At 45.1% G+C, this 15,594-nt stretch overlaps 1 protein-coding gene across 3 annotated transcripts in view; it reads left to right on the forward strand.

Moving 5' to 3' along the window:
- LOC111874893 (alpha-mannosidase 2) overlaps nt 1-15,594 on the forward strand; it is a 393,048-nt gene that overhangs the window by 154,158 nt on the left and 223,296 nt on the right. For all 3 annotated transcript variants that reach the window (XM_023870753.2, XM_023870755.2, XM_023870754.2), the window contains one exon: nt 11,215-11,688. In XM_023870753.2, coding sequence (XP_023726521.1) covers nt 11,326-11,688 — 363 coding nt within the window. In that variant the 5' untranslated portion in view covers nt 11,215-11,325. The remainder of the gene's footprint in view (nt 1-11,214; nt 11,689-15,594) is intronic.

Raw genomic sequence — 15,594 nt, forward strand, 5'->3', positions numbered from 1 at the left:
GATTTGGGGCCCAGAGCAAAGTTTGGAAGCTCCTGGAAAATTTTGGAAACTAGGTACGGGATTCAAAACTAAGTGATTATATTCCCCATATAGGTAACAACAAATGGTAGAAATCACAGATCTGATACTTTCCCCCTCCCATTGGTTTTTGAAGGTCAAAAATAGCGTTTTTCCCAAAATCGATAGGTAAGTTTCAAGTTTAATTACACCTACAGAAAGTGAGCTGAGTAAAAACTTGTAATAATATGATTTGTAGTCCATATCATGAGGAACAAATAGCGTTTTTATTGGAGTCTGTAGCTTCAATAGTTATCGAGATATGGAAGATAACGCAAACCTCCATTTCAGCCGAAAACGCGTTTTTTCGCATTATAAAAACGCCTGTACCGAGAGAACTGAGCGGATTAGAATTTTTTAAAATTTTTTTTTGTAGTATGAAAATATGTATAAATAAGTGTACAAAATATAATTTTTTTTAAAAATGGTGAGCGACCTTTCTGGATGATTTCACATGGAATGACCCATAGGTAAGAGCTAAGTAGACACGTTCCTGCGGCAACGAATACGCAACATTAGAAGAACTGTTCGACGCGTCATTTTCTGTGAGGTCCGTATCGTATCAAAGGAAGTTAGGCGATTAGTTCTTTCCAGAACTTCTTGTAGAGTTCATCATAGCGTCGTCATATGTACTTTGAAGAATGTAAGCATCAGGTGTACTTCCCGGAACATGTGTTCTCTGTCTTTCCCAGCCGTGCATAGTGAGCGCAGTGGGAAACTGAAATCTCTCGCAGACCCATCAGGTAAGTGGGGGCATGCAAAGCGGCGCTGTTGCCACTGAAGCAAGAAAATGCGTATTTGTGAAGTGAGTCTGCAGTGTTTGACAAATATTTGTTCTTCAGACTAGTAGAGTCAGCGGGTCCTTCGTGTTCATGGCGTGAAATAAGGAAGAGCGATGACCTGCCAGACAAATCGCTTTCAGGGACAAACAAAGGGGAAATCAGAGGTTTTATATATGGGAAATTATGAAATGAACGCAACTAGCGTGGTACCACAATTCTCGGAACGCCCGCTCGTTCCAGAGACATGCTCGGGTCACAGTCCTCGTACCGGGGAGCCATGGTAGTTGAGTTGTTGTAGAGCTACAGGTCTGGACGGCGGAGCACTCGGAGTTCCGTTCCTGAAAAGGGTAAGACAAATTTTTCTTCCCCCAGACCGGCTGTGGGGCTATCGAGTCTTCTAACGAATGAGCCCCTGGCTCCCGCGCCGAGACGTGAAGCTGACCACTCATCTCCATCTACTGCAGGGCTTGGCAGTGCCGCTACTCTCCATACGTCTTAATATGCCTTCGGTTTCCTGAAGTGTACTGGTTAACGCCACATACTTTTAATAATATGACTAATATGACGGTTGCTAGACAACGGTGCGGTGAACACATTCCCGAAGTTACACAGCCAACAGTGGACGGATCTCCGTTGCTGGGTAGCAAGTCGCTAGGCACGTTTCTTAGCAACGGACAAAATACATATAATAACAGACGAACTGTTCGAGGTGTTTGTCTCCCTTCGGTTCGCCCTGAGTTATAGGAGAGAGATCATTCTTGAATTCATTCAGTCAGTCGTAAGAGAATTCAGAGCACAGTTCAGTAGTTCAGTGTTCAGCTGTGGAGTGTTAACCAGCGGACACCGGAAGCTGAAGAAGTGACCGAACCAAGTCAGTCACGCGTAAGAGAAGACGCTCGTATTCCAGTAAGGACTGGAGCGAGTCTTAGGCAGTGATTATCTTTGTGAGCTGTAATCAGTGATTGTAATTGTAAAGAAAACCCAGTAAATTCAATCATCCAATCCAGAACCCGTTACTGTTAGTCACGGAACCCCAGACTCTTGACAGTAACTAACTTCATGGAGCTGAGGCCTTATTGAGAAGCAATAAGTTGTGGATGTACTCAAGAACTTTCCAAGGTTCATTACCGTGTACACAAGAGCCTTCCAGTGTTCCCTATCCAGAGCCAGGTCAGTCCAGTTCATTCCAATCCATTCTATCTCTCTTAGATCCATTTTAATATTATTCACGCCCCATGCGTCTAGACCTTCCCAGTGGTCTCTTTCCTTCCGGCTTTCCCACCAATATCCTCTTCTCCCCATTCGCGCCACATGCCCCACCCACCTCATCCTCCGTGTCGCATTCTTGTAATAGTTTGTTTAGAGGTGTCATGTTTACTGTATGTATCATCCGGGTTTATTAATTACACCCCTTCCGGAGTCAGGTTCTGTTTCTTTCTTCAGGTATGCCATGGTTCGGCAGCGCACTAGATTTTCGCCATTTTCGTGCGGTTTATTTTGTGACGCTGCTTATCAGGACTGTGTAGCACCTAATGGTAGGATGCTTGATAAGCGACGAATGGAAAATATCGAAAGCGAAGCGGTCGTGGCCTATTCAAGGTGTTATGCTTGTATTTGCGCGGAGGGGCTGAGGAAACCCACAAAACGCATAACCGACGTTCAAGCCTCCAGAATATAATTCAAGGCGTCACCGTTGCACAAACTCCTTGCTCGGTGGGTTTCCTCTTCTGTCTTGTTCACCCGATGAAGGAAATGCAACTAATTTCCAAACGTTCTGATTTTAGTGAACTCGGATGGTGGAATAGGAGTTCCCCGTAACAGTGCAATACTATTATGAATGAGTTGCAGACGCACTCCGCACTGTGGCTGGCCACGGGACCTCTTGTTGCGGGAGTTGTAGAACCCGAGTTCCATCTAATTCGACTGTCGTGGGAACTGTGAGGTGTGAGACATTTGTGCGGCAGAAGTTGGTATCATGTAACTTTCATTCCTGTGTATCTGCTATTTGGAAGCAACCGCTGATCGATGGTGCCCGTGTCACTTCGTGGAAACGTGTGACTGCCTCCGCCGACTTGGAGGCGTCTGTGCAGGACTGAGTGCACGCCGTGTGCTGTAGGCCTGATATTGGCCTGACGCCCGGGAAGTGACGGGGTTCATGCACGAAGTTCTGTGGACGGGCCCGCATGACTTACGGCGGCCATTATTAAACTAGGTATGAAGGACTTGCGACTTCATTCACACTGTAAATATCATATGTCGAAATTGAATCTTAGCTAGGCGGGTGGCCTAGCGGTGGCGCTATGGACGAGATGGGTTCGATTCTCTACCGTGATAGTGTTCGCCCTCACTTGAAGTTGTACAGAGTTTTACTCAGTCTCCTGACAGATGTCTAGATATCTGGATCAGGCCATAGGAATTACCTTTCAAGGCTTTTCCGATTCATAATCAATGCACGCCATGTAGCCCAAATGCTGACAGCGCCGTAACTCCCACCGCTACAAATTAATCTTTAACAAATTATGTACCATTCGCTCTCCAATCGCGTGCTCGAATTCGTGACATCATTATATGCCTTATATATTAGTTAACGTCCCCCGTGCTTAACTGATTAAGCACTACGCCATGAAGGCGTATGGTGGAGTGGATGTATAGATCCACATTTTCTTTACCTGGACACTAGTTGGGGGTGAGTGGTCAGCTTCACTCCCCTGCCGCTCTACCCCCTGGTAAAGAGCCCCAGTACCCATTGGATATGAGGCTGGGCGGGCCCCAGAGCCGGTCTGGATCCTACCAGGACTCGAACTCTGACCCCTCGGTCGTCCAGCCCGTAACCAGTCGCTTTACCGACTGCGCTAACCCGGCTCCTAGCCGTATGTGTGTGTGTGTGTGTGTATAGGAGATTTAATGCTGACACGATTGACCCGTTTACTGAGAACAAGTGAATGACTATCCACGTGCAGGTGGTTGGTCGGTACTGTAAAAATTCTCACAGATATTACTGTGTGCGGTATGTCACGTCCAGAGGCCAGGCCGTTTCCGGTAATACTGAAACTCTCTGTACTCATTCTTGTAAGGAGAACAGTAGAAGGAGGAAATTAACGGAGCATGAAAGAAAAAGCAGAGATAGAAAATAAAGATATTAAGGAAAAGATGAAATAATGAAGAAAGATGAAAACCGAAAGAAATGAGAAGAGGAGAGAATTATAGCGATAGAGACAGCTGAAACGTGGAGAAGAGAGACGAGGAATTAACCGGAGGCGGACTGTCCGACAGTGATGGAACGGTTGAAGGGAAGAGAGATGAAGGAAAAAGTGATTACAGGTGGGAAGATGTGGGGTGAGGATAAGGGAAGTGGAGAATAAAAAAAAATTAAGGAACCTAAGGACAGTGGTCAGTGCTTCTCACGGAGCTTCTTAATTTATCTTCCGGGATCTAACGCCGTATAGTCGGGTAGACGGTAGCACTCTGCGTAGTCTTCAGACCCTACGTCTCCGTTTAATTGCGATCAGCAGGTCGCTGCAAGTTGCAGGACTCGTGTAGGTTTCAGGTTAGAATTAACTTCATACTTTTTATTGCACGTCTAAACTTTGACTGTTGTCTAGTATTCTGCATTTCCCACCGTAAACAGGAAACATTTCTTTATGAATATCCTTTGCATTCAATCCCTTTGCTCACAAAAGACACACAACAGCGGTTATCATCGGTAGTGTACTCCTCAATGACGGTCGCCAATTCGACTACTCTAACCATCCTCTGAACATCGCATGCGCGTCTGCTACCTGAACTATCATGAAGCTGGACTGTGCTGCTACCTAGTGATACACATAGAAAAGCCATTACATTCTTTACAGCTTTTTTACTGCCATCTGTGACCTATTTTCTGACTCTCTTTCCTACATCTCCACGTCTCCTTTCCACCGTAATATCCAGCGTAGAAATTGTTTCATATGGCCTCTGACAGACCGGACGTGTCTGGATACTTTCAGAATTCTGGTTATCTGTAAAGAGTTTACGCTCGGACCGCGTGGGGAACAGTCGGTCAGTTATTATATGATTTATGTTGTTAATCGTGATCCTTCCTTGCGACGGCAGACTTCTTATTAGTTCTCTGATACGTTATGTTCATGACCGGGAACAGAAACGGCTGAGGGGGAATCCCTGAATTCCTGACGTCTGTTACAGCTATTAGCATGCAGCCTAATCGTAAAGGCATCCTACACTAAGCGGTCCATGCAACCCGTCTTGCTTTAATGAGGGCTTCATAGTGTAGCGTATAGATCCGTTGCTAAGCCATGACTCTGTAAATAGCGACCGTTTCTGGGCAACGGCTCAGTAAATACGTTCCCATTGCTAGTCAGCAGATTCTTAATAATGCAACAGTTGGACTTCAACAATGGAAACTGTATGTTTTCTATGAGGTCCATGCCGAGATGTTACAAGCAAGAGGCAAAGTCATTTGGATGGTGGCTCGAATATCTCCACCGTGACCCTGCGAGTCGTAGGAGGCTACGGAAAGGAAAGTCTCAAATCTGAGACAGTAAAATAAGGTCGCGAGTCCCAGGGACTCAGATCTGAGAAGGACTGCGCTGGCGAGCACTAGAAGCATATACAAAAGACAGATCCGTCCTCTCGTGAGAGAGGGCGCCCCACAAAAATAAGACCGTAACTGTCAAACGGTAATAATTAATATCTGGTCATGAGCCCCAGATGGGGCTCGACACCAAGACTTACTGGCTGACTGGACGTCAGTCGCAATGTGACTTTGACTTTGACTTGATTTGGATAGTTTAGTTGAGTTCTGTACGGGAGTGTCTGTGAAGAGAGGACCTGAGCGCTTGAAGCTGAAGAATCTCCATTGTTAGAAACCGTTGCTACGGAACGGCTGGAAAAGTCTTAATGGGTGCTGTGGTGATTTCTCAATTGTGCACATTAGCGGTGGCGCTGTAATTGCTTGTAGTTCAGAGTCCTGTTTATAAGTTGTCAGTAGGTTTTCTCCGAGTACTTCGGTTTCCCCTGCCAATCTTCATTCCACCAGTTGCTCCACAATCACCCTCACCTATCTTCTGGGGCTGGTACAATAGGCCAGCAGTGGCCGCAGTACAAGGGACTTAGTCTCATCCCACTAGCAGTAAAGAAAGAAGTGGTCAGTAAATCGACTCACCAAATCAAACCCCGTATGTAGTCACACATACACGTGACAATGTATTTTCTTCACCTGCTGTCATTAGACTAATGTAATTAAGGAGGCTGATGTAGGATAGGCATACGGTAGACTTAGTTCAGTATAAAATCAGGTCTGTCGCTCTTTCCGCGCAGTGTTGGATTTGTAGCTTTTCCTAGTTGTTTGGTTCCCTGCGGATGGTGTGTGGGGATTAAGATGAGCCAAAATTCTCATCCATGTCAGTTTGGAGATTCAGTGTTCCAGAACTGGTTATACATCGAAGGACGCCACAGCATAATCTATGTTACGTCAGGTATAGATAGAAGATAAAATTTCTTCCGTATTTCGCTTGTCAGGGTGAGCTTTCAGACCCACAACCAAGGTTAGAAAGTATTACACAGAATGATTCTAAATTATTGTCGGGGTTTCTGTGGCCTCTAACCGAAACCCCGACGATAATTTAGAACCGATCTGTATATGATTAGCATGTGATGGCCTGATTTTCATACTCTCATCTTTATAGACCTCGGTATTAATGTCTTTGAATCCTTTACCCGGTAGAAGGTGTGTATGTATATATAAAGGTTAGTAGATATAGATTGATATTCATATCTATAACTTAATATTACGTTGCAAGAATTAAACACCAGATAGCGACTCACACACAGTATAAGAGACTCAATCCAAGTCAGCAAAAACTCGTAGTTTAGACACACAACAGAGCAGGAAGACACCCCCACACCATGGAGTAAGTACATACATAAACAAGTAATCATCCACAACATTATCTAGCTATGGCTCTACAGCCCTTATGGGCCTTGGCCGTTTTTTTTTTCAGTTTCTTAGCCGTACACAGTCGGTAGGAATCATTGGAAGGGGGATCAGTCAGTTTCAGGGCCGCTACCTAAACACAGAACAACCGCGGACAGACATCCATGCCTGGAGTGGGATTTGAACCCACGATTCCAATGTTCTAACCGGCGAAGACGGTTCATGCTTTAAACCGTGCGGCCACTGTGATATTCGGAATCTTAACAAACGTTATATTCAAAAATTATTAACGTAATAGACGTATATTAATATAGGGTACAGATACACGGCCGCGTAAATGAGACTACGGATCGAATATCAGAATCACAAAACAAACACAACAGTTTCAACCAACAATTTCTGAACACCTGATGATGACTGTGTCGGTCTAAACATATAGCATTGTACAGAAGCTTTTAAATAAGTTCCAGAAGGACGCGTTTCACGTAAGGCGGTGAGTCACTGACATATGTTGAGTGATAAATGATCGACAGCAAGACGTTACAGTGTGTTCCATATTGTACATCTGCTTATTTCAGCCGTTGTGACGAACTGTTGCCTGATGCGACGCCCTGGAAATCGATTAAGACATGGGTTAAATTATTTGAGTACATGGACCCCCCCCCACCTCCAAACCAAAAGAACTTCATGACCATGGGAACTTCTATTCCTAAACCCCGAAAATTAATTTAGGACTTAGGAGCGGCTTAATTTCTTGGAAATTATTAGCGAGGTTTCGGTTCGAATCTCGACCGCAATATAGTTATCCTGACCGAGGTTTTTCATGGTTTTCCTCAGTCCCACCACGCAGGTTTCGGGACAGTACTTCAATTAAATCACGACCGCTACTTCTAACTCCAATTCATCATCGTCTTCCCACCATTCGACGCTATATAGCCTGGATATTCTGAGTGGGAACTGTCAGACCCGATCTTCGTTACACGAGAAGTGGGTTGCTCAGGGCCCGACCCGTTACAAGGCCCATTAAAACTTTTGAAACTTTGTACAACTAGAAGCTCCTTGTGTTAGTAGATCATCTCATTGTTGCCGGCGGAAATACATAACCAGCAAGTTAACGAGCAGACAGCAGGATCTTCCAGCGCGTCATCTTTTCTCCAAATCTGTCAACTTCATTACTTGTCACTCATGTTGTCTTTAACCTGAAGTAAGGTTGTGCTGGTTGCTCAAGCAGAATAATGTCATGAGAAATGAAATTAATTGGGAGAACAGCTCGTAACTTCTTGCTGTGTAATGAGACAAGTGGCAGGCCACTGATATGCTTCCGGCTTGAGGACCAAGGATGTGGTAATGTCCTCCTTGGTCCGGGCTATCCTGTAAGTCAGGGACCGGTGGTACATGAATATGGAGCAGTAGCAGGCGAAAGCCGAAGAAGCTCGAAAAGAAACGTGCCTCGGTCAGTTAATCCAAGCAGGGAACTGTCCCCCGGCCTTCGACTACAAGTGCGAAAGCCTCTTCTACGAGGCCAGGGTACCTTTCGATAAGGGAATACAAAGGAAGCAGAGGATGATAGCGAGGAACTCAAAAAGATTTTCGAAGAAAGAATGAGAACCAGCAAATGTTTCGTCACGGACGGCTCGAAAATGGAGGACAAACCATTCGTAGGGTTCGCATAGATATAAAAGATGGTCGTAATAGAAAATTCAGGATATCTAAGATAACGCCCACATTCACGGCGGAAGCACTAGCAATTGCCGAAACACTAGGAATCGTTGAAAAAATAGACTCGGAGTAAAATTTCACGATTTTCACCGACTCGGCAAGCGTGTTAAGAGGCATTAGTAACTTCTCTACAATAAGCAACACATCACACCTTACACAAATGCTTAAAGATAAAATAGACTGAAATCGCGAAGGAAAGAAATCCAATTTTACTGGCTCCCGGGGCACTGCGGAGCTGATGTTAAGGAGAGGACCGACTCGGAGGCAGAGCAGTCAGTCAAAGAAGGCAGAAATAGTCAACTACCGTTAGCAGTGGCAGCTCTTAAAACTGAGTGGAAAATGAAAGGCAAAGAAGAACTTCACAGTTTTTGTCAAAACACCAAACGGGACAGAGGAGAAAGCTACTTTGAAAGGCGCTGCAGGAACGGCTCGTCTCCGGGGTTCCGCGAAATAAAAATGAACCGTCGTGCCTTCGTGTCAATAAACCGTACGAGAGCAGGTCACTCAGTCTTGAAGCAAGCCTAAACAGATTAACGTTGTGACCACGGCCGAATGCGAATGTGGTGATGGGCTGCAAACGGAGGAACAAATCTTCTGGGACTGTAAACTGTACTAGGACAAACGGGCAACACTGATGGACATACCCAAAGTTAGCTACAGAGCTCTTAAGGCTAGAGGAAAATATATTTGTGCAAGGCGTCTGTTACTTCATAAGCAACATTCCTATATTGATTTAAAAATAAATATGTTAGATGTTCGGAGATGGAATAAATAGCAATGCTTGTGATCAAGATATCCCTTTCGTAACTGTTGGCGTGTTTGTAGTGCTCGGTTTGTGTGACTGTGTGGGCGCTGAGTCGTCATGTGCAGAGCGCAAGTGTTCTGCGCACGCAAGAATCCGTCGTAGGAAGGATGAAAAATCCCATGTGTCAAATGGTGACAGGAGGTATTTCTCGTTGACGTGCTCAGACGTTTTGTTGTGAATAATTTCATGTTTATAATCGAGATATTTCGTTCATACAACGGAAGAAGCTAAACGTCGAGCCATCTTGGGTTATAACATTTCTGAATTATATTCTGAGGTTATAACCGTTTGCTTACGCGTTGGGCTCCACCTTCTCTCTGTAACCGTCCAGCCCTTATTTTGGTGCCATCTCCTCTCTTACGGTTCTTTTGGCCCCTTGGTTGCTGGTTGCAGCTGCTCCTCTAGTCGTTCCCTCTCACCTGTTGTTACTCCGAGTTTGCAGGTTGCTGCTGCATCCTTCTCCAGTTCTGTTTCCCTTTTTGTTGTGGTTGTGGATAACTGTTTGCGGGATATGGGTTACATGAATGCTGGGCGCCAGTAAGCTTACTGTAAAGGCTTACATTTCGGGGAAAAAGGGGGATGAACCGGAAACTACAGGTGATAGGTACCGCATTCTCACTAGAGCGATGAGATTCTGTCTCAGGGTGAATACGGGCCTCGCGTCAGCGGGAAAGATAAGAGTGTTTATAGCTAGGCACTACCACGCACTGTTTAATGAGCAGATCTTGATATACATGTAACAGCACTTGTCCTTAATCCCTTAAACGAACTTGGAATCACTCAAATTTTTTCGCCCGGATCCCTGGCTAGTTATTTAGCGACTGCTTTTTTTTTAGCACAACACTTAGAAGTGATTACACTTTCACTTAAACTTTTAAGCCAAATTAAGAGTCACACTCATTTTTGGTGTCTACTTAATTTTGCAGAGTTATTCAGAGATCGTTTCCATAACACACTTAAACATGATTCTTTTTTAACTTTGACTTTTAAACCCAACTGCCAGTGACGCTAGTTTTTCGGCTGTACACTTGGAGAGTTGTTCACAGACTCCCTTAGCAGACTCACTCTGCTTTGAAGCAAGAAATCTTCACAGCTTCAGCTCCGCCTCCAAGTTACTACCCTAATTTCGGCTGATTGGAACAATTCGAATTTAGGGAGTTAACCGCAATTTCTCACTGCTAATATCACCTAGCTTTAGTTTGGGACTTTGGACTTTAAAGTCCTAACGTCGTTTTTGACAGTTGCTTGAAAAATTATACCAGTAGCGTGGGTTGCTGGCCTTCCCACTTTTGACTTACGGGGTTCAAAACCTGTCAAGTGTAACTTTACCAAAGGATCCCGCCGGTCAACTTTCGAACTGAATTTCTTGGAAAACTGCGGGGTGCTTCCTGCCTGGTCTTTGTAGCAGTGAAGCAGGCCCTATTCTTGAAACCAAGAATCGGGCTAAATCACCCTTGAATGTTCCTTACTACATCCTGTGCTTAATTACTATAAAATGAAATCTTGATTACATATAAAGCTGGTTGTGTTAGTGGTACGGCTACAAGGTGTCCTATTCGAATCTCGACATGGTCACCGACTGCCCTGACTGAGGCTTTCATGGGTTCTCGCGGTTCCTGCATAATAATATCGCGACGGCTCCTTGCAGCAGAAAGCCGCCACCGCTTCTTTCTGCGTACTGTTTCTCTCATTCCGAAATTAGTGACTCTTCAGACTTCGTTAATGTTCTAATGTTGTAAAGAGCACGACGTGTTATACACCATCGTCAGAATCCTTTAGAATTAATGTTCACTTCATCATTCTTTAATAATCTTGAGGTTTGACGCTGTACACTGAGCTACTGATAGTGTCGTTAAATAAACCACCGAATATGGCGTTTCTTTATCATTCGGATTGTAATTTGTATCTCTCATTTTCAGGATGGAGGAACTTTGAAGTACTCGCCTCAAGGTTCAATGACGGGCAAGGCCAACGCGAGGAGGCGGCAGGAGTGAGATTTTGGAACGATTCTTCCGAATAATGTGTCCGCCATGTTGAAAGTGTTGCGCCGGGGCTCGACGCGCTACTTGGCGCTAAGTGCCGTCCTGCTGACAATACTGCTGTGCCTCTACTACGCTAACTACAACACTACACCCACCGGCAACGCGACCGTTGTCACTTCCTCGGCATCCGCGTCGGACGTGGCCAAACTGCCCGTCGAGCAGCGAAAAGACGAGGATACGGCTGCAGTGCCGGGTGATCATGGCCCCCTCACCGCTGAGGAGCGTGTGCCTGAGGCAGACCTCCTGGAGCCCGATCCTGACAGCCTCATCACGCAGGACACTTGTCCGGTTCTTCCTTCCTCCAAGACCGACGTCGACACGGTGGAGCAGTTCAAAAAGTTCGAGTTCCAGGTAAGACCCAGCCCCTGGAAGTAGGTACCATCATGTGTTGTGGTAGGTGTTTGACAATGACGGCACATCTGATTGTGTGTGCCGTGAGATCCTCAGATGCCTAACAAGATGATACAAGCTTGTCTTTTGTTATGCTTCGGTCTCTGAGTTGCAAGAAGTGGACAGTGATGCTTCCAGCCTCAGCGCGCACACTGTGTTCCGTGATCGCAGTTTTTGCTGTGGTGGCTGAAATTTGTTTTCTTCATCGGGTACGTTGTTGGTTTTTCTTGGATGAACATGAGGTGTAAGTTAGCTTGGAGAATTAATGGTTGCATATCCAGCGAAATCATGAACTCATCATACGTTGGATTATCTGTGTCCATATATTTGTCGCTCCCTTGATGCTCCATTTTTTTTACTTTTTTTTTTGTAGTATTTCTACCGTGACTTGCATGAACATAAGGACACCCGCACGCGAAAACGTTTCAATAAGTTATATGGATCAGTAACTGAAGAAAGGTTTTGGAGAGTCAGTACTAACCAAGAAGGGGCACGCGGTAGCGTAGTTGGTTGAGGCACTATGCTACAAGCCGGAAGGTCGCGAGTTCAAGTCCCAATGAGGTCACTGGATTTTTTTCAATTGACCTAATCCTTCCGGCCGCACTGTGGCCCTGGGGTTGACTCATACTCTAAGAGAAATGAGTACCAGGAATATTCTTGGAATATTCTTTGGGGTAAAGGGTGGCCGGCGCGTAGGGCTGACAACCTTGCCGCCATCTATGAGCCAATTGTCTAGAAAATGTGGGGTGGGAACCTCAGCATCCCACAACTCTATGGGCCTCCACTGCCTGTTACAGGGATACCTCTACTTTTTCCTTTATAGTACTAACCAAGAACTGCGAGAATTATATAAAACCGTCTATCTGGTATCGAAAGTTAAAGGGAGAAGTTTGGAGTGGTTTCAGCATGTCATTACAGTTGTGGCCGACGGCATTGGACGTTGCACCTTCTATAATCGACCAACTCAAACGCAAACCCTCTGTATCCCGGTAGGGTAATTAGTAGTTTGATAGAGCAAGGATTTGTCTGAAGGAATATTGCGTGTGGAACCTTAGCCGACGGAGTGTAGGTCAAGGAATTGCACAGATCAGGAGTTAAATTGAAGCAGTCGCAAGCCGTATTATTCTTAATTGATGTGTACACAAGACTAATTTATTAACTCACTGGCACTTAATGAATAACAATATAAAACCTTTTCCATTGTCAGACCACAACGTTCATTTTTATAACTGCATTGCTTATAGCGCATGGTTTAATTTTACTAGAAGTACAGGTGCTAGTTGTATCGGGCGTAGAAGTACAATTGCTAGACGTAGAACTAGTGGAAGCGGAAGCGCCAGTAGAGATGCAATTAACAATCACAGATACAAGTCGAGGAAGCCGCTGGAGGAGTCTGCAGCTGCTGTCAGAAGTATTAGATCGCGGAATGAACTCAAACTCGAAGTAGAACTCGCCACGAAGAAAACAGATTTAAATAGACTCGGGAGGCTGGTCCCGCCAAACTCCCAGATGATGTAAGAATTTATGTTAGGGTCCACGCTCAACCAAATATTTATAATAATCGGACTGTTAGTTTTGACAAGCGAATGCGAATTCTGATTAGCCGAACGTGTAACGCCGGTGCATCCCACAAACACGCGACATTATCGCGCTAAACACCGTCAAGCCGCCCCAAAATGAGACTCACTGTAAGAGGAATGTGACAATAAGCGAATCCGAAGGAAGCCCATGATTACGCTTCTCTACCGCACATGCTCAGCAGACAGACAGTGTCCGGGTGTCTTATAAGCATTTTTATGTACCAGTTAGTATCCGGAGTTCGAAGTCGGGCTTCTCTGTCACAGAGTGGATCTGCGGGTAAAGCGGCCGGGGCGTGAAGCTGACCACTCACCTCCAACTAGTGCCGAGGTCAAGAAAACGTGGGGCTGTACCTCTTCATGGCGTAGTGCTTAATTAGTTAAGTAAAGGCAGAATGTTGCCCTTTTTTACCTTTATACGTACTTTACTCTTCATCCAACCCCATAAACAAAAATGTAACGGTATTAGGTGCGGAGATCGTGGTGGCCAGTTACTGGTACTGCCAAGTCCGCCCCGCTGATTAGGGAAAATGTCATTGAGGTGTTGCATCACAGTCGGGTATATTGAGAAGGGGCTCCATCATGCATAGCTCACAAACTGCCACAGTCGATAATTTTGTGGACTGGCCGCAAAGCATTGTTGCAGTGCTCTACAGTGAGAGACGCCTTACGGCAATTTCCCGCCAGTATATTTCAGCAACGTTTTCGGCAGCTATATCAACGTTGGTAGACTTGAATAGCGGCCAAAGGCAACTATTTTGAGAGTCTATATGTATCTGTAAGTGTATGTGAATGAGTTTCATGGAGGTAGACCTAGGCCCAAATTGGGGCTGTAGCGCCACAGAAAAAAAAGTGTATGTGAATACCTTGTAATACGATGCGATAAAACCACAGTCCACAAATTTAATGACTACCACGTATATATACGAGTATGGCTAACATGTGCTATGTGATCATTATTCTAATAACTTGTGGTTGAAATTTCAAGTGGTTTGATGTGTCTTATGGGATGTTACGTCTTGTAGTCTGGTGAAAGTCAACCAAAGTTTCGGAGGAACATACCCCGTTCATCTTCAGGGACGAAGAATAAGTCGAAGAAACTAGCTTGAAGGCATCAAATTCTCGTCATCGTGCCTGCCTTCTTCAGGTGGCCTTTGGCTGTGTTAGCTGCGGGCTTGCTGCTTTCATGTCTTGTGAGGCCCAGTTAATTTGCTGTACGGCAAGCATGACAGGGTTGGGACCCGGCGGCGAATTCATTTTCCGAGATGAAAGTAAATATTTTACGTTGCGAGACGATGACATTAAAAGTAAAAGAAGTATCATTTTCAGAGGTACAGCGTGTTTAATTCTGACATAAAGGAGACCGTGCTACCAATTTTCTTGCTGAATGGCTGCAGCCTTTCTGTACGTCTGCTTTCAGATCTCCCGTGGATATGTTGATAGAAAGACATTTCCGAAGTAAATTAAATTTTGGTCTTAGTTGAAGCGCTTTGGGTCCTTGAGGAACTTGCGCTGCCATTCTCTGTGTAGAATACCAATCAGCATGTTAACAAGTCTGGGAGCACAGTCTGAACTGAAACGCATCTGAATTGCATGAGGAATAAAAGAGTACAGGAGTGTACACGGAGTTAGGAGAAACTGAGGGGGACAGATCACTGGGAAAGTGTAGACTTGGATGCTAAGAGAATATTGTGGCATGTATACCCGTTGTTATGCAACGATCACGAAATAAGCAGATTTACAAGAGCCGTTACTAGGCATCGGTCTGTGAACAGTAACAGGGAACTGCGTTTTCTGTGCGGGCCGTGCTGAAATATTACAAGCAGAGGCACTTTGTTGGCGAGTTAGTCAATCAGTGAGGTAACCCCTGGGGTTCAGTTGTGAGCTGTTGCTGTGAGAAGCTGGTAGCTGGGGCCGGGTACAGTTCGGGAACCCAGAGGAAGGGGAACATCCGTCGTTGAAGCCGATTTTAAGCAACGGCAGTGAAGCCGAGCCTGTGGACACTAGTGTTTGTGTAATAGTGAGCTCTAAAGTGTACTAAGGACTTGTATAAGGGTTCAGTAAATCCAATTATCAATGCAAACCCAGTTTTTAGTCAGTCACATGATAATATTATACTGGGTCGTAGAGAAATAGAATGGAGCGGACTGGATTCTCGTAGGTTAGGGTGGAGACCAGTGAAGGGCTTTTGTGAACATGGGAATTAATCTTAACCTTCTATGAAGTATTGGAATGCAACATTTCAGAAAAAATAATAGACAGAAACAAATGACATTAGACAGGCTTCTCT

The sequence above is a fragment of the Cryptotermes secundus genome, unplaced genomic scaffold (genome assembly GCF_002891405.2).
Source record: "Cryptotermes secundus unplaced genomic scaffold, Csec_1.0 scaffold516, whole genome shotgun sequence".
Taxonomy (NCBI): Eukaryota; Metazoa; Arthropoda; class Insecta; order Blattodea; family Kalotermitidae; genus Cryptotermes; species Cryptotermes secundus.